The sequence below is a fragment of the Scyliorhinus torazame genome, chromosome 1 (assembly GCF_047496885.1).
Source record: "Scyliorhinus torazame isolate Kashiwa2021f chromosome 1, sScyTor2.1, whole genome shotgun sequence".
Taxonomy (NCBI): Eukaryota; Metazoa; Chordata; class Chondrichthyes; order Carcharhiniformes; family Scyliorhinidae; genus Scyliorhinus; species Scyliorhinus torazame.
This window is the reverse complement of record NC_092707.1, coordinates 20,125,598-20,147,791: the sequence shown is the minus strand read 5'-3', so window position 1 is coordinate 20,147,791 and position 22,194 is coordinate 20,125,598. Positions and strand designations below refer to the sequence as shown.

Below are 22,194 nucleotides of genomic sequence, written 5' to 3'. Positions count from 1 at the left end.
CTCTCCCTCTGCTGTCAGTAAAACTCTGCCGCAATGTCACCCCTTGATCTACGATGTCAGTACGAAGCAGAGTAGACCAGTGGAACTGTTAAGAAACATTTTTAAAAATAATCTATTATTCTCACAAGTAGGCTTACATTAACATTGCAATGAAGTTACAGTGAAAAGCCCCTAGTCGTCACAGTCCGACGCCTGTTCGGGTACACGGAGGGAGAATTCAGAATGTCCAATTCACCTAACAAGCACGTCTTTAAGGACTCATGGGTGGAAACCGGAGGAAACCCACGCAGACACGGGGAGAACGTGCAGACTCTGCATAGACAGTGACCCAAGCCGGGAATCAAACCTGGGACCCTGCCGCAATGAAGCAACAGTGCCCGGCCAGGTGGTAGAAGTTTCAGTAGGGGAGCATTTTGGGAACAGTGACTACAATTCAGTAAGTAATAAAGTTCTAGTGGACAAGGATAAAAGTGGTCCTAGGGTGAATGTGCTAAATTGGGGGAAGGCTAATTATAACAATATTAGACAGGAACTGAAGAACATAGATTGCGGGCGAAAGAAGCAAATTACTGCAGATGCTGGAATTTGAAACAAAAGAGAAAATGCGAGAAAATCTCAGCAGGTCTGGCAGCATCTGTAGGGAGAGAAAAGAGCTAGCGTTTCGAGTCCGATGACTCTTTGTCAATTGATTGCGGGCGGATGTTTGAAGGTAAATCAACATCTGACATATGGGAGGCTTTCAAATGTCAGTTGAAAGGAATTCAGGACCGGCATGTTCCTGTGAGGAAGAAGGGTAAATACGGCAAATCTCGGGAACCTTGGATAACGAGAGAAAGTGTAGGCCTCGTCAAAAAGAAAAAGGAGGCATTTGTCACGGCTAGAAGGCTGGGAACAGACGAAGCCTGTGTGGAATATAAGAAAAGTAGGAAGGAACTTAAGCAAGGAGTCAGGAGGGCTAAAAGGGGTCACGAAAAGTAATTGGCAAATAGGGTTAAGGAAAGTCCCAAGGCTTTTTACACGTACATAAAAAGCAAGTGGCTAGCCAGGGAAAGGGTTGGCCCACTGAAGGATAGGCAAGGGAATCTATGTGTGGAGCCAGAGGAAATGGGCGAGGTACTAAATGAATACTTTGCATCAGTATTCACCAAAGAGAAGAAATTGCTAGATGTTGAGTCTGGAGAAGGGTGTGTAGATAGCCTGGGTCACATTGAGATCCAAAAAGACGAGGTGTTGGGCGTCTTGAAAAATATTAAGGTGGATAAGTCCCCAGGGCCTGATGGGATCTACCCCAGAATACTGAAGGAGGCAAGAGATGAAATTGTGGAGGCCTTGACAGAAATCTTTCTATCCTCACTGTCTTCAGGTGATGTCCCGGAGGACTGGAGAATAGCCAATGTTGTTCCTTTGTTTAAGAAGGGGAGCAAGGACAATCCAGGGATCTACAGGCCGGTGAGCCTTACGTCAGTGGGAGGGAAATTACTGGAGAGAATTCTTTGAGACAGGATCTACTCCCAATTGGAAGCAAATGGTTGTATTAACAAGAGGCAGCACGGTTTTGTGAAGGGGAGGTCGTGTCTCACAAACTCGATAAGAGTTTTTCGAGGAGGTCACAAAGATGATTGATACAGGTAGGGCAGTGGATGTTGTCTATATGGGCTTCCGTAAGGCATTTGACAAGATCCCTCATGGCAGACTGGTATAAAAGGTGAAGTCACACGGGATCAGAGGTGAGCTGGCAAGATTTGCTAGGTCACAGAAGGCAGAGAGTAGCAATGGAAGGGTGATTTTTTTGATCGGAGGGCTGTGACTAGTGGTGTTCCGCATGGATCAGTGCTGGGACCTTTGCTGTTCGTAGTATATATTACTGATTTAGAGAAAAATGTAACTGGTCTGATTAGTAAGTTTGCGGATGACACAAAGGTTGGTGGAATTGCGGATAGCGAAGAGGACTGTCAGAGGATACAGCAGGATTTAGATTGTTTGGAGACTTGGGCGGCGAGATGGCAGATGGAGTTTAATCCACAAATGTGAGCTAATGCATTTTGGAAGGTCTAATGCAGGTAGGAAATATACAATGAATGGTAGTATACCAAGAGTATTGACAGTCAGAGAGATCTAGGTGTACAGGTCCACAGGTCCCTGAAAGGGGCAACACAGGTGGAGAAGGTAGTCAAGAAGGCATACAGCATGCTTGCCTTCATTGGCCGGGGCATTGAGTATAAAAATTGGCAAGTCATGTTGCAGCTGTATAGAATCTTAGTTAGGCCACACTTGGGAGTATATTGTTCAATTCTGGATTCCACACTACCAGAAGGATGTGCAGGCTTTAGAGAGGGTGCGGAAGAGATTTACCAGGATGTTGCCTGGTGTGGAGGGCATTAGCTACGAGGAGAGGTTGAATAAACTTGGTTTGTTCTCACTGGAATGAAGGAGGTTGAGGGGCGACCTGATAGAGGTCCTCAAAATTATGAGGGGAATAGACAGAGTGGATAGTCAGAGACTTTTTCCCAAGGTAGAGGGGTCAATTACTAGGGGGCATAGGTTTAAGGTGCGAGGGGCAAGGTTTAGAGGCGATGTACAAGGTAGGTTTTTTTACACAGAGGGTAGTGGGTGCCTGGAACTCGCTGCCGGAGGAGGTGGTGGAAGCAGGAACGATAGTGACGTTTAAGGGGCATCTTGACAAATACAGGAATAGGATGGGAATAGAGGGAGACGGACCCAGGAAGTGCAGAAGATTGTAGTTTAGATGGGCAGCATGGTCGGCGCAGGCTTGGACGGCCAGAGGGCCTGTTCCTGTGCTGTACTTTTCTTTGTTCCCACTGTGCTGCCGTACGGCCCACGGTGGGGCAATTAATGGGACAATTATTTTTAAAGTTTAAACCCATACCCATACCCAATTCTTTTTTCCCCAATTAAGGGGCAATTTAGCATGTCCAATCCAACTACCCTGCACATCGCTGGGTTTTGGGGGCAAAACCCACGCAGACACGGGGAGAAACTCCAAAGGGTCAGTGACCCGGGGCCAGGATCGAACCTGGGTCCTCGGTGTCGTGAGGCAGCAGTGCTGACCACTGGGCCACCGTGCCTCCCTGGACCAGTGGAACTTTAGGCAAATGTTCCCAGTTCCTCAATGCCAATGAATTGACCTAGAGGGGCTGTTGTAATCTGCCGAAAGTTCAACTATAATGACTGAAATAAAGAGAGTTGTAATGCATCATCTTCCAATTACAGATTTAGACAAGGATGTTTCGGAAAAAGCAAAATTGGCTTCTGTAATGAGGCCATGCTAATTAATCATAATGAGGCAACTGGGAATTATTGTGTAAGTAAACAAGGTGAATGGATTAATTTTGCTTCAATAAAACCTACCCCCATGGACTCAAATATCAGTTTCCTATCACCGTCCCGATTTATTTGCTTTCAGAAAGTTTCAAAACATTTTTTAAAACCCATTTTGTAAATGCAAGTTTGTCATTTATTTTTCGGGTCGTGGATTTGACTGCTATTTTTTTTTTAATGGCATTTTTAAAAATAAAAATGGTCTCCACTTTATTGCACACAGGTCAGTTTCTAATCGAGATCAAATTGTTCCAGCAGCTAATAACTACAAGGTCGTACAATTAAAAAACTACAACCTAATCACTTCCAAGGCCACAAATATTTAAGAATATGAAAACATAAGAACAAGGATAATAAAAATACAGTATAATAATAATCTTTATTGTCACAAGTAGGCTTACATTAACACTGCAGTGAAGTTACTGTGAAAAGCCCCTAGTCACCATATTCCGGCGCCTATTCGGGTACACGGAGGGAGAATTCAGAATGGTCAAATTACCTAACAGCATGGCTTTCGGGACTTGTGGAGAAAACCGGAGCACCCGGAGGAAACCCACGCAGGCACGGGGAGAATGTGCAGACTCCACACAGACAGTGACCTAAGCCGGGAATCGAACCTGGGATTCTGGATCTGTGAAGCAACAGTGCTACCACTGTGCTGCCATACTGCCCTTAGAGGAACAGGAGTAGGAGCAGGAGGAGGCCATCTTGCCCCTCAAGCCTGCTCCGCCATTCAATAAGATCATGGTTGATATTTTTGTGGACACAGCTCCACTTACCTGCCCGCTCACTGTAACCTTTCATTCCTTTACTGTTCAAAAACTATCTACCTTTGCCTTAAAACCATTTAGCGAGGTAGCCTCAACTGCTTCACTGGGCAGGGAATTCCACAGATTTACATCCCTTTGGGTGAAGAAGTTCCTCCTCAACTCAGTCCTAAATCTGCTCCTCCTTATTTTGAGGCTATGCCCCATAGTTGTAGTTTCACCCGCCAGTGGAAACAACCTCCCTGCTTCTATCCTATCTATTCCTTTTATGATTTTATATATTTCTAGAAGATCCCCCCTCATTCTTCTAAATTCCAATGAGTATAGTCCCAGTCTACTCAGTCTCTCCTCATTGTCAATCCTCTCAACTCCGGAATCAACCAGTGAATCTCCTTTTCACACCTTCCAGTGTCAGTACATCCTTTCTCAAGTAAGACGACCAAAACTGCACACAGTACTCTAGGTATGGCCTCACCATTAGCACAGTATACAGCTGCAACATTACGTCCCTGCTTTTAAACTCCATCCCTCAAGAAATGAAGGACAAAATTCCATTTGCCTTCCTAATTACTTTCTGCACCTGCAAATCAACTTTTTGAGATTCATGCACAAGGACACCCAGGTCCCTCTGCACAGCAGCGTGCTGCATTTTGTACCATTTAAATAATAGCCCATTTTGCTGTTATTCCTACCAAAATGGATGGCCTCACATTTATCAACATTGTACTCCATCTGCCTGACTCTTGCCCATTCTCTTAAACTATCTATATCCCTGTGCAGACTTTGTGTCCTCTGCACACTCGGCTCTACCACTCACCTTCGCGTCATCTGCGAACTTTAACACATTACACTTGGTCCCCAACTCCAGATTATCTATGTAAATTGTAAACAATTGCGGTCCCCACACTGATCCCTGAGGCACACCATTAGCCACTTATCATAGTTAATCAAACCTAGCATTATTTAATATGCTGTCACATTGAACTAGACTGTATTTATTTTGTGCTTGGAGGAGGAATTGAACTGACAGCTGCTCCTAGAAACCGTTGCCAACAAATACCAACTTGCGTTTATATAATAACACCTTTAATGTAGTAAAATGCCCCCAGGCGCTTCACAGGAACATCAAATAAAACTGGACACTGGATCGGATTGGATTGGATTGGATTTGTTTAATGTCACGTATACCGGGGTACAGTGAAAAGTATTTTTCTGCGTGATCATTTAGTACATGAAAAGAAAATACGTAATAGGGCAAAACAAGGTCCACAATGTAAATACACAGACACCGGCATCAGGTGAAGCATACAGGAGTGTAACATCAATCAGATCAGTCCATAAGTGAGTCGTTTAGGAGTCTGATAAGCGGGGAAGAAGCTGTTTTTGGAATCTGTTTGTGTGTGTTCTCAGACGTTTACGGCGATATTCGGACAGGTGACTAAAAGCTTGGTCAAAGGGATGGGTTTTAAAAAGCATCTTAAAGGAGGAGAGAGAGAGGTAACGGAGGGGACAGATTGAGGGAGGAAATTCCAGAGTACAGGAATCAAGCCTACTTGTGGGAGTAAAGATTATTGTTATTATTAAGCAGTTAAAGACACCAATGGTGGATTAAAATCCGGAATGGAGGAGAGTGCGGAGATCTCAGAGGGTAGCAGGAAGTTACAGAGATAGAGAGGGGCAAGACCATGGAGGGATTTGAAAACGAGGAAGAGAATTTTAAAATGGAGGTGGGCCAGGGGCCAACTTAAGTCAGCAAGCACAGGGCTGATAGGTGAACAAGGTTTGAGAGTTAGAGCTTATGTATTTATGCCAATGGAACAGTGGACAGACAGGGGGGGTGAACTTGGGGTGGTGGTTCTGGCCTACACAGCTCACCTGTTCACTGAATAAACTTGCTGAGCTATTGGAGTGCTCGTGTTTAGCTTGTAACTTTGCTATTGTTTTACATTATTTGCTGTCTCGAGTGCAAGCTTTAAAGAGCTGACTATTAGGCTCATGACAAATACTCAGGCCACCAAAAATGCAGAGAAATTATAACCAGCAGAGAAAAATGTAGCGAAACCTGCTGGAAAGAATCATGGGTGTAGATCCAGGGAAGCTTACCACCTGTTTAAACTGTGAATACTGCATCAGTAGCAGGTACCTGACATTCCATTCAACAGCAGCACCTCATGTTTTCATTACTTTGCATCAGTCTTCATGGTAGAGAGGCAGGTAGTATTGAGGAAGCAAGGGGGCTGCAGAAGGATTTGGCCAAGCTAGGAGAGTGGGCAATGAAGTGGCAAATAAAATACAATGTCGAAAAGTGTGAGATTATGCACTTTGGAAGGAGGAATTTAGGCATAGACTATTTTCTAAATCGGGAAATGCTTAGGAAAGCAGAAGCAAAAAGGGACTTGGGAGTCCTTGTTCATGATTCTCTTCAGGTTAATGTGCAGGTTCAGTCGGCAGTTAGGAAGGCAAATGCAATGTTAGCATTCATGTCAAGAGGGCGAGAATACAAGACCAGGGATGTACTTCTGAGGCTGTATAAGGCTCTGGTCAGACCCCATTTGGAGTATTGTGAGCAGTTTTGGGCCCCGTATCTAAGGAAGGATGTGCTGGCCTTGGGAAGGGTCCAGAGGAGGTTCACAAGAATGATCCCTGGAATGAAGTGCTTGTCGCATGAGGAACGGTTGGGAACTCTGGGTCTGTACTCGTTGGAATTTAGAAGGGTGAGGGGGGATCTTATTGAAACTTACATGATACGGCGAGGCCTGGATAGAGTGGACGTGGAGAGGATCTTTCCACTTGTAGGAAAATCTACAACCAGAGGACACCATCTCAGACTAAAGGGACGATCCTTTAAAACAGAGATGAGGAGGAATTTCTTCAGCCAGAGGGTGGTGAATCTGTGGAACTCTTTGCCGCAGAAGGCTGTGGAGGCCAAATCACTGAGTGTCTTTAAGGCGGAGATAGATAGGTTCTTGATTAATAAGGGGATCAGGGGTTATGGGGAGAAGGCAGGAGAGTGGGGATGAGAAAATATCAGCCATGATTGAATGGCGGAGCAGACTCGATGGACCAAGTGGCCTAATTCTGCTCCTATGTATTATGGTCTTTTCAATAGCAGCCAAGAGCATTCATTCCAAGAGCAGAGATTGGAGGCGTGTAGGACATTGGCCTCTCTCTCTCTAGGTCCGCTATGCAGAGCATGGAAACAGGCCGTTCAGCCCTACTAGTCTGTGCTGGTCCTTTATGTTCCACATGACTGTCCTCTCGCCTTACTTCACTCGTCGACAAGATGAGGTTGCGATCGTAACACTCAACGATGATGCAAACAACATTTCTCAAGTAATAGTTGTTTCCTTTAATCTGAATTGGCTACTGCTCCTCAGAGACTTTAGATGACGCTCCAATTTAAATAAGACAGGTTTAATAATCAAATTCAAAACAACAGTTTGTATTGTGCCTTTAACGCAATAAAGCATCTCAAAAGGTGCTTCACGGAAGTGTTATCAAAGTTGGATGATCAGCCATGATCGTGATAAATGGCGGAGCAGGCTCAAAGGTCCAAAATACCTCCTCCTGCTCCTATCTTCTATGTATCAAACAAAATTTGACATGGACCTTTATCAAGAGATATTACAGCAGATGACCAATAGCTTGGTCAGGTAAATTTGAAGGAGCACCTTGAAGGAGAAGAGAGAAAGAGAGAGAGACAGAGGCGTGTAGTCTGAGGGAGGGAATTCCGAACCTTTTGAGGCCTTGTTAAATGAAAGCCCATCCACCGATGGTGAAGCAATTAAAGTCAGTGACACTCATGGGGCAAAGAACTGGAAGAGCGAGCGCAGGCATCTTGGGAGGGTTGTGAAGCTGGAGGGAATTAGAGAGGTAGGGAGAGGTGAGGCCATGGTGGAATTGGTAAACAAGGATGAGAATTTTAACACCAGTGTATTGAGTAGATCAGCGAAGTACAGGGCTGGTGGGTGATTGTTAAAGTAACCGGCACCAAATAGATTCCAATAATTGCCTCTGATTTTCATTAAATCAAGAATTTGAAACAACAGAACATGCAATTTAATTGAATAGTGGGGTCCTTCTTGGGCGCATCAAGCATAGACAAATGAGGTGAAGTTTTAAAGAAATAGTTTCGGGGGGGTTGCAACCGCTCATAAACCATGGCAGAACTTGAGGAAGCAATACCGTAGAGGGAGTTTGCATGTGCTTCCCTGTCCATTTTATTTGCAGTTTTAGGTAGACCCTAAAGCAAGATCATTGACCTCTCCTGGCTGACGGACACATGAAATGTGGACATGAATAATTCCACAAAGATCTTTGAAATTAAAGTGCTCTATGTTTACTGACAGCACACCATTCATGACATAAATTTCAAACTCTTAATCGGAGTATTTTTGAAAGGGTGCAGTCTTACTTGATGATAGCAGAAACATTGGTGATTTTGTCGAAGAAGTCATACTCTCTCTGGTAGAAGTCCTTGGCCGGGCCTGACAGCGAACCGGTGATCTCTTCGATCAGTTGCTCCAGCAATTCGCCAATATCAGCTGCCAACAAAACAAACAAAGACCATCCAGTCAATTCAAACTTTCTAATGGGGCTTATTCCATCCATCCCGATGAAGCTAGATCAGATTTACCAGAGTTAATCGGGTAGCAGGCAGGTAAAGCATAATGCACAAACAGAAAACCATTCCCACTGTTGTTTTTTGATCTCGCCACTCCCTTCAATCTGCTGGCATCGTAAACCCATTCACAGCTATAAAATCATGCAGCTTTGCCAAACCCCTGTCAAACACCATTCTTCAACTGGCCCGAAGGCTGAGAGAGTAGCGTGTGCAGAACACACCCTCTCATTGTCAAATGCTATTGGGGGCAAAGAGTTTTTGTCTTAATTTTACGACCCCACCAGGCAGTATAAGGGCAGCATGGTAGCACAGTGGGTAGCACAGTTGCTTCACAGCTCCAGGGTCCCAGGTTCGATTCCCGGCTTGAGTCACTGTCTGTGCGGAGTCTGCGCGTTCTCCCCGTGTCTGCGTGGGTTTCCTCCGGGTGCTCCGGTTTCCTCCCACAGTCCAAAGATATGTGGGTTAGGTAGATTGGCCATGATAACTTGCCCTTAGTGTCCAAGGTGAGGTGGGGTTACTGGGGCTTAAGTGGAGGTGTGGTCTTAAGTAGGGTGCTCTTAAGACCACACCTCCACTTTCGCCCCAGTAACCCCACCTCATTTTTTTGGACACTAAGGGCAATTTATCATGGCAAATCTACCTAACCCGCATAGGATTCATGTCGCCCAGATCACCCCAGAGGAAAAATAAAAAAACAATTTGATTATTTTAATGCACCAGTTGTGAAAGTCTGAATATGGTTATCATTCAACTTAAATAATTCCCTCCTGAAAAAAAAAAGTAGGGTGCTCTTTCTAAGAGCCGGTGCAGACTCGATGGGCTGAATGGCCTCCTTCTGGACTGTAAATTTGATGATTCTATAAGAGACTGTATAAAGTTAGCATGCAGGTAATCAAATAAATCTCATTAGTTGGCTTCTTTGTGTCCAATAAAGGTGGCAAGTCATTGGTCTAATCAACTGGCATTGTGTCCTTGAAGTTTAACAGCTCTAGATATTTACAAACTTTCTTAGTGCGTTTGCATAATAATTAGTACAGTCTTTTTTTGATCAGTCTGTTTCGTATTTTTTTTAATAAGCATTTTATTGAGGTATTTTTGGTTTTACAACAACGACAAAATAAACAATGTACATGAATTTATAAACATAGTGCAAAAGCCGTCTTCCTCCCTTATAAGTCCCACCTTTACAGGTCCCCTACTCGAAGCTAAACTAACCCCCCCCCCCCCTTAAGCTGACGGTTAATTTTCCGCAAAGAAGTCGACGAACGATTGCCACCTCCGGGCGAGCCCCAACAGTGACCTTCTCAAGGCGAACTTGATTTTCTCCAAACAGAGAAAGCTAGCCATGTCAGATAGCCAGGTCTCCGACTTCGGGGGCTTTGAGTCCCTCCAAGCTAATAATATCCGTCTCCGGGCTACCAGGGAAGCAAAGGCCAGAACGTCAGCCTTTTTCTCCTCCTGGATTCCCGGATCTTCCGACACCCTGAAAATCGCCACCTCCGGACTCGGTGCCACCCTTGTTTTTAACACCGTGAACATGACATCTGCAAACCCCTGCCAGAATCCCCTGAGCTTTGGGCATGTCCAAAATATGTGGACATGGTTTGCTGGCCCCCCCGCACACCTTGTGCACCTATCTTCTACCCCAAAGAACCTGCTCATCCGGGCGACTGTCATGTGAGCCCGGTGAACGACCTTAAACTGTACCAGGCTGAGCCTGGCGCATGTTGCGGACGCGTTGACTCTACTCAACACATCCGCCCAGAGACCGTCCTCTGTCTCTCCTCCTAACTCCTCTTCCCACTTGCGCTTCAGCTCCTCAGTCTGCGTGTCCTCTGACCCCATGAGTTCCTTATAGATGTCAGAGACCTGCCCTTCTCAGTCTGTTTCGTATTTGAGATATTAAATGAGTGCAAGGACATATATATCATAAAGGCTAAACAGCATCAACATTTTCACTCCATTCTTGATTAACAAACTCTTACTAAAGTGACATAACATAACAAATATTAATGATAAAAGGTGAGAATCTGTACCATTAAGGGCATAGGACAGCACCTCAGCTTTTGATTGATGCAGCGCCGTATCAATGTTTGGGTATTTGAAGCAACACATTACAGGGGATGAACTCACTTTCTGCTTCTCCTCCGGCCTTTACTCCAGGGCCTGCTTTGCCAAGCAGCACTGGGGATTTGAACCCTTCAATGAATAACGACTATAAAAAGGTGTTACAAATATGAAATTTATAACATCATTATGTTTTGGGATGGCATCTTTCATTTAGGATAAAGAGGGTCATGTGACCTGTTCGGAACGTTGCCTGGCAATAAGCTTGGGTGGTTTAAAAGCTAAAGGTTAAAGGGGAGCCAGGTCGTTATACTGGGAAGATGGTACCGCATTATTATACCTGCAAACTAATGACAGGGGCAGCTGTGCTGACAGTGGATAGACTACAATTCTATGTGTTAAGAGGTGGCAGGGATGTCAGGTTTTGTAAATGCTCATGTTGGAAAGGCTCATGTTGCCATGGAGATGGGGTTTGAGAGTCGTTAGTCGGGTTGGGTTGCAGGTTTTCCCAAAATGTCACGGAACCTCACAGGCAGATCGATCGGCACAGAGTGCTGGCTCAAGCAAGAAACCCAGCGTTCAGCTCACAGGCTGCACGGCCGGCTTTTCTCACCAGATAATCCAGCAATCTGTGTCGAAAAACATCTGCAAGCGTGGCGAAAGCGTGGTTCACGACGTCAGGCAGGGTGGGACCGGCGAAAGCGTGGTTCACGACGTCAGGCAGGGTGGGACCGGCGAAAGCGTGGTTCACGACGTCAGGCAGGGTGGGACCGGCGAAAGCGTGGCTCACGACGTCAGGCAGGGTGGGACTGGTGAAAGCTTGGTTCACGATGTCAGGCAGGGTGGGACCGGTGAAAGCGTGGTTCACGATGTCAGGCAGGGTGGGACCGGTGAAAGCGTGGCTCACGACGTCAGGCAGGGTGGGACCGGTGAAAGCGTGGCTCACGACGTCAGGCAGGGTGGGACCGGCGAAAGCGTGGCTCACGACGTCAGGCAGGGTGGGACCGGCGAAAGCGTGGCTCACGACGTCAGGCAGGGTGGGACCGGTGAAAGCGTGGCTCACGATGTCAGGCAGGGTGGGACCGGCGAAAGCGTGGCTCACGACGTCAGGCAGGGTGGGACCGGCGAAAGCGTGGCTCACGACGTCAGGCAGGGTGGGACCGGCGAAAGCGTGGCTCACGACGTCAGGCAGGGTGGGACCGGTGAAAGCGTGGCTCACGACGTCAGGCAGGGTGGGACCGGTGAAAGCGTGGCTCACGACGTCAGGCAGGGTGGGACCGGCGAAAGCGTGGCTCACGACGTCAGGCAGGGTGGGACTGGTGAAAGCGTGGTTCACGACGTCAGGCAGGGTGGGACCGGCGAAAGCGTGGCTCACGACGTCAGGCAGGGTGGGACCGGTGAAAGCGTGGCTCACGATGTCAGGCAGGGTGGGACCGGTGAAAGCATGGCTCACGACGTCAGGCAGGGTGGGACTGGTGAAAGCGTGGTTCACGACGTCAGGCAGGGTGGGACTGGTGAAAGCGTGGTTCACGACGTCAGGCAGGGTGGGACCGGCGAAAGCGTGGCTCACGACGTCAGGCAGGGTGGGACCGGCGAAAGCGTGGCTCACGACGTCAGGCAGGGTGGGACCGGTGAAAGCGTGGCTCACGATGTCAGGCAGGGTGGGACCGGTGAAAGCGTGGCTCACGACGTCAGGCAGGGTGGGACTGGTGAAAGCGTGGCTCACGACGTCAGGCAGGGTGGGACCGGTGAAAGCGTGGCTCACGATGTCAGGCAGGGTGGGACCGGTGAAAGCGTGGCTCACGACGTCAGGCAGGGTGGGACCGGTGAAAGCGTGGCTCACGACGTCAGGCAGGGTGGGACCGGTGAAAGCGTGGCTCACGATGTCAGGCAGGGTGGGACCGGTGAAAGCGTGGCTCACGACGTCAGGCAGGGTGGGACCGGTGAAAGCGTGGCTCACGACGTCAGGCAGGGTGGGACCGGTGAAAGCGTGGCTCACGACGTCAGGCAGGGTGGGACCGGTGAAAGCGTGGCTCACGACGTCAGGCAGGGTGGGACTGGTGAAAGCTTGGCTCACGACGTCAGGCAGGGTGGGACCGGTGAAAGCGTGGCTCACGACGTCAGGCAGGGTGGGACCGGTGAAAGCGTGGCTCACGACATCAGGCAGGGTGGGACTGGTGAAAGCGTGGCTCACGACGTCAGGCAGGGTGGGACCGGTGAAAGCGTGGCTCACGACATCAGGCAGGGTGGGACTGGTGAAAGCGTGGCTCACGACGTCAGGCAGGGTGGGACTGGTGAAAGCGGGACAGGGCACCCCGATTTCCCATAGAAAACAGTGGAACCAACCCCCCCCAACATGGAGATTCCCCCCCCCCCACAGAAACCCCCCCTTTCCAAGAGCCGGTGCAAACTCGATGGGCCGAATGGCCTCCTTCTGCACTGTAAATTCTATGATAATCTATAAACAGGGGACACCACCCACACGCACAACCGCACCTCCACCCCTGCCCTCCAACCCCTCCAGGCAGTGCCACGGTGCTGTGCCCAGGGGCAGTGTCAGGGTGCAAGTGGACAGTGCAAGGGTGCCAGGCTACTGCACGGGAATGTCCCTCCTCGCCCCCAGGTGCTATACTTACCTTTGTGCCCCCAGCCAGTTCCCTTTGTCTGGTTCCCATCAGTTGTAAAACTCTTCCTAATGTGGGGGGAACGAGATGGCGGGGAGGCCCGTTAATTATATGTAAATATATTGAAATGAGGTTCCTGACCTGCCTGGGAGGGAAACTCATTTGTGTCATTGGCAGGAGTGGAGAATCATGAGATTTCGCCGGCGATATTTTGTGCCCACGTTGCTGTTTGTGCTTGCAGTGAATGCAGGTTCAAAATAGTGGCAAAAGATAGAGAGAATAAAAAAGACAGAGGCGGCGAGCTCTGTACCTTAAGGATCTGAAACAGAGAAAGTGTTGATCACCACTGCTCATGTATTTGTTTTGTTTGGCCCCTTGTTTCGCACTGTAACCAATCACTTTGTCGATGTACCATTTGTCAATGTTCTCTGTCGATTATTCTTGTGTCTACTATGTACGTACTGTGTACGTTCCTCGGCCGCAGGAAAATATTTTTCACTGTACTTCGGTACATGTGACAATAAATCAAATCAAATGCGGGTCTAAGTTCTCACACAGATTGAAGAGACCATGTTTGTGAGGATTTAAATGAGGAAGATTTGCCAAGGGTTGGCTAGAAGGAAGAATGGCGACTAGGGGCTTTTCACAGTAACTTCATTTGAAGCCTCCTTGGGACAATAAGCGATTTTAATTTAATTTAATTCAATTTCATTTCATCTCCAATTGATTTGCCACAGTGTAAGCCAGTTCTTAATGTTTAGGAGTTGCCCGGCTGGGAAAACAAAAGAAAGGAACTAAACCTTTGGGAGCTAAGAATCATTTTGGACTTGTTCCTGGAGAATAATGTATCCACTTCAGGGTACAGTATAACTGTGCAGGGTAATTTTTGGTTGTCTTAGAAGTTAATAGGAAATCTTTCTAAAGTATGAATTACCTACTGAAAGGCTGAAACAGTGCTAAGTTGTGATTTTCTTTTAGTTCATTTGTTACAGTAAAAGTCATAAAAGTTGAATATTGCGTGTGATCCTTTCAGTCAGTCACTGGAAGTTTGAATGTTTGTTTTTTTAAAACAAAGCTATTGGTCTTTACGGAGTTTAAACAAAGTTCTCTGCTAGTCTCCTAAACTTATCATTTAGCAAGCGAACATTTCAGCAGTCTTGCTTTTAAACATTCCACGTCTGGGCAACAGTTCAATCAAGAAATCTAATTAACACCTTCTCAAAGGAAACTAGGGATGGACAATAAATACTGGCCAGGTTACTGATGTGCACAACTCCAGAATAGTTTTGTCAAAAAACAAGCACAAAAGAAGAAATTGAAGAATGTCACAGTCGGATGAGGAACAGGACAATGAGTGAATGACTTTGTCCTTTGTGCGGTACGACAGCCTAATACTTACGATCCTTATGGTTGCCTTCTTCATCTGTGTAAATATTGGTTTTCATGTTCCAAATAAATTGGTGACCTAAAAGCTGTGACTTGGCTGCTGCACACAAGATGTACTCTCTTACATATCCCATCTAGAATATATTGAAAAACAAACAGCAGGTTAATAGAGCTCGCAAACAAAAATGAAATACCATTGTGGTAATTGCTATTCATAGTTAACGGGCAGCCCGGTAACATAGTGGTTAGCACAGTTGCTTTGCATCTCCAGGGTCCCAGGTTCGATTCCTGGCTGGGTCACTGTCTGTGCGGAGTCTGCACGTTCTCCCCGTGTCTGCGTGGGTTTCCTCCGCGTACTCCAGTTTCCTCCCACAGTCCAAAGATGTGCAGGTTAGGTGGATTGGCCATGCTAAATTGCCCTTAGTGTCCAAAAAGGTTAAGTGGGGGGTCAGTGGGTTAAGGGGATAGGGTAGATACGTGGGCTTGAGTAGTGTGCTCTTTATAAGGGCTGGTGAAAACTCGATGGGCCGAATGGCCTCCTTCTGCACTGTAAATTCTATGATCTATGATAGTTCTGCAAACGAGGCCTTTGTGGTGAAGTGGGTGGCGTCCCCATCACTGGACCTGAAGCTCCGGGTTAGAATCCAACGGCAGGACTTGTTGCCCACGGAACGAGTGTTCAACATGGTTCAACGAGCTGATAGTCAGCTTGGGAATCCTTCCACCACTTTCCCCAAAGGTAAAAAAACAGCATGGCTGTGATGATACTCCAATAAAGAGAACTCTGCAAGGCATAATGATGCAAAAAAACCTTGCAGCAGAGACAAAGATTTTAAAAAGATATATATAAATAAATCATATATACACGCACGCGCGCGCACACACACGCGCACGCACACGCACACACATTCAGCATCCCTTATCCAAAATCCCCAAATTCACATTTTGTTCTTCAGCGCTCCGCACATGCGCAGTATATTCCAAAATCTGAAAAATTCCAAAATCCGATACACACTCTGCCCCAAGCATTTTGGATAAGGGATTTATTTATATATATATATATATATATATATATATATATATATAAAACTGAAGATCAATGCTCATTTAAAAAAATAGTTTGAAGGATTGGCGGTTTCTGGTACTATTTTAAATATGTCTGTGATTTGAAAAGTAGCTCCAGCTGGCATCCCCTCTCTCTTCTGGCTGGGCTCCCAAGAATTCTCCAGAAGAGAACCCCCGCAGGCCAATTTCTGCAGCCTGTACAAACAAGAATGCACCTTCTGTGTTTAAGTCTTCTCAGTATTTGGGGGACAGCGTGATTTAATCATTTCTTAAGTGCTGGATAGAAGTGCTAAATATTTGAGGAGAAAAATACAGGCATTTCAGGCAGTTTACTGTGTCAGTCAGAGCTGTTTCCATCGACATTAACCAGTTCGGAGGAAGCCACCTTGCCTAACTATACAGCTTATTAAGCATCAGCAAAGTGTCCCATTGCACAAAACATAGTATAGCCACAGAAACCATAGAGTGTCAATACAGCCAGATATAGCAAACTACAAAACATGCGAGGTTACTTTAACTGGAGCAGACTAGTCTAAGAGGAGATTCAAGGGAGGTTTTTAAAATTATCAAGGGTTTGGATAGAGTGAATAGTTGGGAGGTCGGTGACAGAAGTCACACATTTAAAACAGTAAGAGAATGAGGAGAGTTGCTGGAGCACAGACACTTTTGCTTCAGGGAGTGGTTGAGGCAGCAGAACCATAGAACTCTAGGAATTGCATCTTTTGAAGGTAAAGCAGGCAAAGATTCAAAGGTGAAGGTGCAGAACCATGGAGAGACAGGTCACAATTGGTTTAGTTTTCAACTGCTCTCGCAACAAGATGAGCCAAATGATCTCCTTATGCACAATATTTTTCTTTATAAATTTAGAGTACCCAATTATTTTTTCCAATTAAGGGGCAATTTAGTGTGGCCAATCCACCTAACATGCACATCTTTGGGTTGTGGGGGTGAAACCCACGCAGACAAGAGGAGAATGTGCGAACTCCACACTGCCAGTGACTCGGGGCCGGGATCGAACCTGGGTCCTCAACGCCATAGGCAGCAGTGCTAACCACAGCGCCACTGTGCTGCCCCTCCTTATGCATAGATCAGTAGATCAAAACATCTCTCTATTTATTTATTTATTTAAAATTGAGGGTGCCCAATTAATTTTTCCAATTAAGGGGCAATTTAGCGCGGCCAATCCACCTAGCCTGCACATCTTTAGGTTGTGGGGGCGAAACCCACGCAGACACAGGGAGAATGTGCAAACTCCACACGGACAGTGACCCAGAGCCGGGATCGAACCTGGGACCTCGGCACCGTGAGGCAGCAATGCCAACCACTGCACTGTCCAATATCTTACTATTTAAACCACAATTTAACATTTCCCAATTAATATCGCCATCATTTACAACAATCGGTTCCCACATCCAAATAATTTAAATAAATTATGAAAAGCTGCTATTACGATCCCAGACCAGATGCCAACAGTGGCTAGGATACTCGACCGTACCGCAACATTTTAGTTTACTTGAAAGACTGTGCAAAAGAATGATTCGCTCGAGGAGTGATTGCACGAAGAAACAGGGCTTGGTTACTTTTAAAACAAAACTTTATTATAGATATCATAGAATTTACAGTGCAGAAGGAGGCCATTCAGCCCATCGAGTCTGCACCGGTTCTTGGAAAGAGCACCCTACCAAGCCCACACCTCCACCCTATCCCCATAACCCAGTAACCCCACCCAACACCAAGGGCAATTTTGAACACTAAGGGCAATTTATCATGGCCAATCCACCTAACCTGCACATCTTTGGACTGTGGGAGGAAACCGGAGCACCCGGAGAAAACCCACGCACGCACGGGGAGAACATGCAGACTCCGCACAGACAGTGACCCAAGCAGGGAATCGAACCTGGGACCCTGGAGCTGTGAAGCAATTGTGCTAACCACTGTACTACCGTGCTACCCTATTATAACTACAATATTATACTTTTTATCTCCACACCCAAAAAGAACAGCTTACAATTTACACCTCAACACAACTATACAATTTCCCATTAAACAAGACGAAAAGCAGACCTCAATCTATCTCACTGTGGGAGAGTTGGGAACTCAGCATCAGGTAGATCAGAAGGCAACTCCTCTCGCCAAAGTTTCTCCACCAACTCCCTTTCTAATGCTTTCAAAATGTATCTCTGCCTTCCTTGGCTCCACTCAGCAATGAACTTAGTTTCCCAAGCTGGAAAACAATTTATGCTGCTAAGCACATTGACTCCCTCAGGCAAACCACTGTGCATTAGCCCAGACTAAAAAACACATTCTTTCGTCAATTTCACATGCTGGCTGCTAAAACTACCAAGGCCCCATGGATCAGAATTCTTTGTACAAAAAAAATATATTATTTCAGTAGAACACTTTCTAATCACACGCATTTAACTAGTCCCAATATTTAGAAGCCAATATTCCTAAACACTGTGGACTGAGCATTGATCCTTGCTAGTAACAGCCTGCCATCCTAAGAATGATCCATTTATTCCTACAGTCTTCTTTTTGTCTGTTGACCAAATCTCAATCCATACTAGTATATTTCTACCAGTGCCATGCGTTCTATTTTATTTTCTAACCTTCTGTGGGGGACCTTATTTTGGATTTGGATTTTGTTTGTCACGTGTATCAAGGTACAGTGAAAAATATTTTTCTGCGTGCAGCTCAACAGATCATTAAGTACATGAAAAGAAAAGGAAATAAAAGAAAAATACATAATAGGGCAACACAAGGTACACAATGTAACACAATGTAACACAATGTACATAACACCGGCATCGGGTGAAGCATACAGGGGTGTAGTACAGGGGTGTACAATTTACACCTTAACCCAACTATACAATTTTAAAATGTTCATCTGGTCCTGGGGATTTATCAACCTTCAGTCCAGTTAACCTTCGAGTACTGTGGCGGTATCCACCTATATTAAAGGCTGATCAGAACTGATTTTATATTAAATCATATATCCACCTATATTAAAAACTGATCAGAGCTGATGTTATATTAAATCATGTATTTAATCCTATATTAAAAACTGATGACTGATGAAGTCAATTATCCCTTGTAAACCATTACTTATCGCAATAATGTTTTTAATATGTATCACAGACATTATCTTTGTAAGAGTCCAGATGCGGTGAACTCATTAAGACTTGTGGCCTTGTCTGGAAATAAGCTCTGCCAACTAAGGGAGGATATCACTTGTAGAGTGGCCTGGCCACTATGGGGGCTACTGCTTGGCAAAAGACGATGCCAAGAAGGGAGGCTGGTGTTTTTCTGGAGATAGCTACCGGAGGTATCAACCTCGTATCTTTAGGGACAAGTGTCCTGCTGGACCTCCCTAGAAACCAAGGTCTTGCCGACCAAGAGAGAGACTGTTGTTTGTCTCGAAATAACTGGGGAGTCAAATTCCCTAAGTAAGAAAAGGATATAAATGTTTAAACACAGGCTCCGAAAGTTAGTGTTTCGCTTGGAGAGCTGTTTAGGAGATTGCTGGGTGTTTATTTGACTAAGCTGCGATCTCGACTCGTAGAGTTCTGCTCTTGATTGAGTATCGAGCTCCGAGACTACTAGTCCAATGTAAGTATGAGATGTTTATAGCTTAAGCAATTATGTAGTTAGGGAGGTCACAGGCTAACTCATCACATATCCTGTATTTGTCGAACTGTATCATTTATCAAAAACACTTGTATTACCCTTTCTTCTTTAAATAAATTGTGTATATATTTTACCATACAAATCTGTGTCTATTTTAATAAATAAGAGTGATATTTAACTAAGACTCATCATATTCTCACCCTTGGAGGCTATCTGAAGGGTTACTTACCCATGCCTGACTCTCAAGAATTAGCAATATTTAGTTGAAGTTAAGGAAAAGATAGCAATCTAAGTCACAGTCTATCCTGTACATAAAGGTAGTGAACGCAAGGCACATTGTGGATACTATAATTAGAACTCCCAAATAGCGAGCCTTACTTTACATATTCACAAGACCTTGTCTGGTAGCTTACAACCTCAACTAATCAGGAAGATCTTAGATAGAATACTCCTCAACTGTCACAGTACTACCTTTTTAGCACACTGGTTTAGCACACTGGGCTAAATCGCTGGCTTTTAAAGCAGACCAAGTCAGGCCAGCAGCACGGTTCATTCAGGTACCAGCCTCCCCGAACAGGCGCTGGAATGTGGCGACTAGGGGCTTTTCACAGTAACTTCATTTGAAGCCTACTTGTGACAATAAGCAATTTTCATTATTTTTCATTTTCTTTACGGATATCAAAATCCTTCTGAAAATCCAAATACACCACATCCATACACAGAATCCCTACAATGCAGAAGGATGCCATTTGGCTCATTGAGTTTGAACTGACCCTCTAAAAGGGCACTCCATCCAAACTCACTTCCGCATTATATCCGAAAAAAACCTTAACCTAATTTACACATCTTTGGAGGAAACCGGAGCACGTGGGAGAAACCCACACAGACATGGGGAGAGTGTGGTCCACAGTCACCCGAGGCTGCAATTGAACCTGGGACCCTGGCGCTGTGAGGCAGCAGTGATAACCACTGTGCCACTGCCATTGGTTCTCCTTTATCAGTGCTACAAGTAATATCCTCAAAACCCTCCAACAAGTTTGTCAAACAAGATTTTCCGTGACTCAACATTTTAGCATTCTTTTCTAAATGTCCAGTTACCACATTCTTTATTATCCATTTTAACATTGTCAACAGATCTGTAGTTCTCCGATCCCCCTTTTCTTATTTCTTAAAAAGTGGGGTTTGCTCCTTTCCAGTCTGCAGGAGCCTTTCCAGAATCTATAGAACTTTGAAAGGTAACCACCAATGCATCCACTACCTCTATAGCCACCACTTTTAACACTCTGGGACATAGTTCATCTGGTCCTGGGGATTTATCAAGCTTCAATCCAGTTAACCTTCGAGTACTACCTCTTTACTAATATTAATTTATTTTAGTTCCTCAGTTTCACAAGTCCCTTGGTAGATTAGTATTTGTGGGAGATTTTCTGTATCTTCTTCCGTGGAGACAGATGCAAAGTAACTGTTTAGCTTTTCTGCCGTTTCCCATTATAAATTCTTATGTCCACACCTGTACTGGTACGTACATTTGTCCCAGCTAATTATATCCTTTTCACATAAGTAAAGAAGCTTTTACAGTCAGCCATGATGTTCCTCGCTAATTTGCATTCATATTCTCTTTTCCCTTTTTTCCCCCTGATTTTATGGGATAAATCGATGAAGAGTGAGACAGTAAGGAGAAATCCCCCTCTGGTGTATGGAGAATTGGATGAGAAGTGGCCGTGTGAGACGATAAAGTCCTATAAGGAAGAGGCGAGCAGAGCTGGTAATGCAGGAAAGCATGGCGGGACAGCAGGGCCGCGGGAAGACGGCATAGTGGTCGACGGAGCAGCTGGTGAAGTTTTTCCAGGATTGCTTCGCCAAGCTGAAGGAGGACACGCTGGGCCCGATTAAGGCTTTGATTGATCAAGTGGTTCAGAATCAGGAAACCCACGGGAGAGCAATCCAGGAGGTGGAACAAAAGTTGTCCGAGCACGAGGAGTATATAACCGTGCTGGAAAGCAAGGTGGGGATGATGAACGACTGCCAGAAAAGAATGCAGGAGAAGCCGCAGGAGCTGGAGAATAGGTCCAGGAGGCAGAATCTCAGAATTGTCGGCCTCTCTGAAGGCAGTGAGGGATCAGATGCGAGGGCCTATGTGACGGACATGTTGGAGAAGTTGATGGGGGCTGGGGCGTTCCCTCGGCCCCTGGAATTGGACAGAGCGCACAGAGCCCTCGCGAGGAAGCACAGAGCAAACGAGTCACCGAGGGCCATGGTGGTACGTTTTCACCGTTTCATGGACAAGGAACAAGTTTTGCGGTGGGCCAAGAAAGAACGGAGCAGCAAGTGGAGAACTGTGAGTTGCGCATCTATCAGGACCTAGGAGAGGATTTGGCCAAGAGGCGAGCTGGGTTCAATCGGGCAAAGACGACCCTCTTTAAGAAGGAGGTGAAGTTCGAGATGCTGTACCCAGCCCGTCTGTGGGTCACACATGAGGAACGGAACTTCTACTTTGAAACGCCAGATGAAGTATGGACCTTTATTAAAGAAATGAAGCTGGAGGCGAAATAAAAGACACTGAAGCCTTGGAGAAACACTGCTGCGGCGATTTGTGGTGCTGGATTGTGTAAATTTAAGTAGCTCTATGCGAAATAATGGGCTGTGTGGATGGTTAAAGGTTGCTTTGCCTTGCAGGGACCTGTGTTGTTGCTGG

At 45.8% G+C, this 22,194-nt stretch overlaps 1 protein-coding gene across 1 annotated transcript in view; it reads right to left on the bottom strand.

Annotated features, from left to right (window-relative positions):
* pi4kab (phosphatidylinositol 4-kinase, catalytic, alpha b) overlaps positions 1–22,194 on the bottom strand; it is a 345,324-nt gene that overhangs the window by 40,500 nt on the left and 282,630 nt on the right. The window contains exons 43-44 of the mRNA XM_072473986.1: positions 14,821–14,941; positions 8,521–8,650 (exon numbers count right to left, since the gene is read on the bottom strand). Of these exons, the coding sequence (XP_072330087.1) occupies positions 8,521–8,650; positions 14,821–14,941 (251 nt within the window). The remainder of the gene's footprint in view (positions 1–8,520; positions 8,651–14,820; positions 14,942–22,194) is intronic.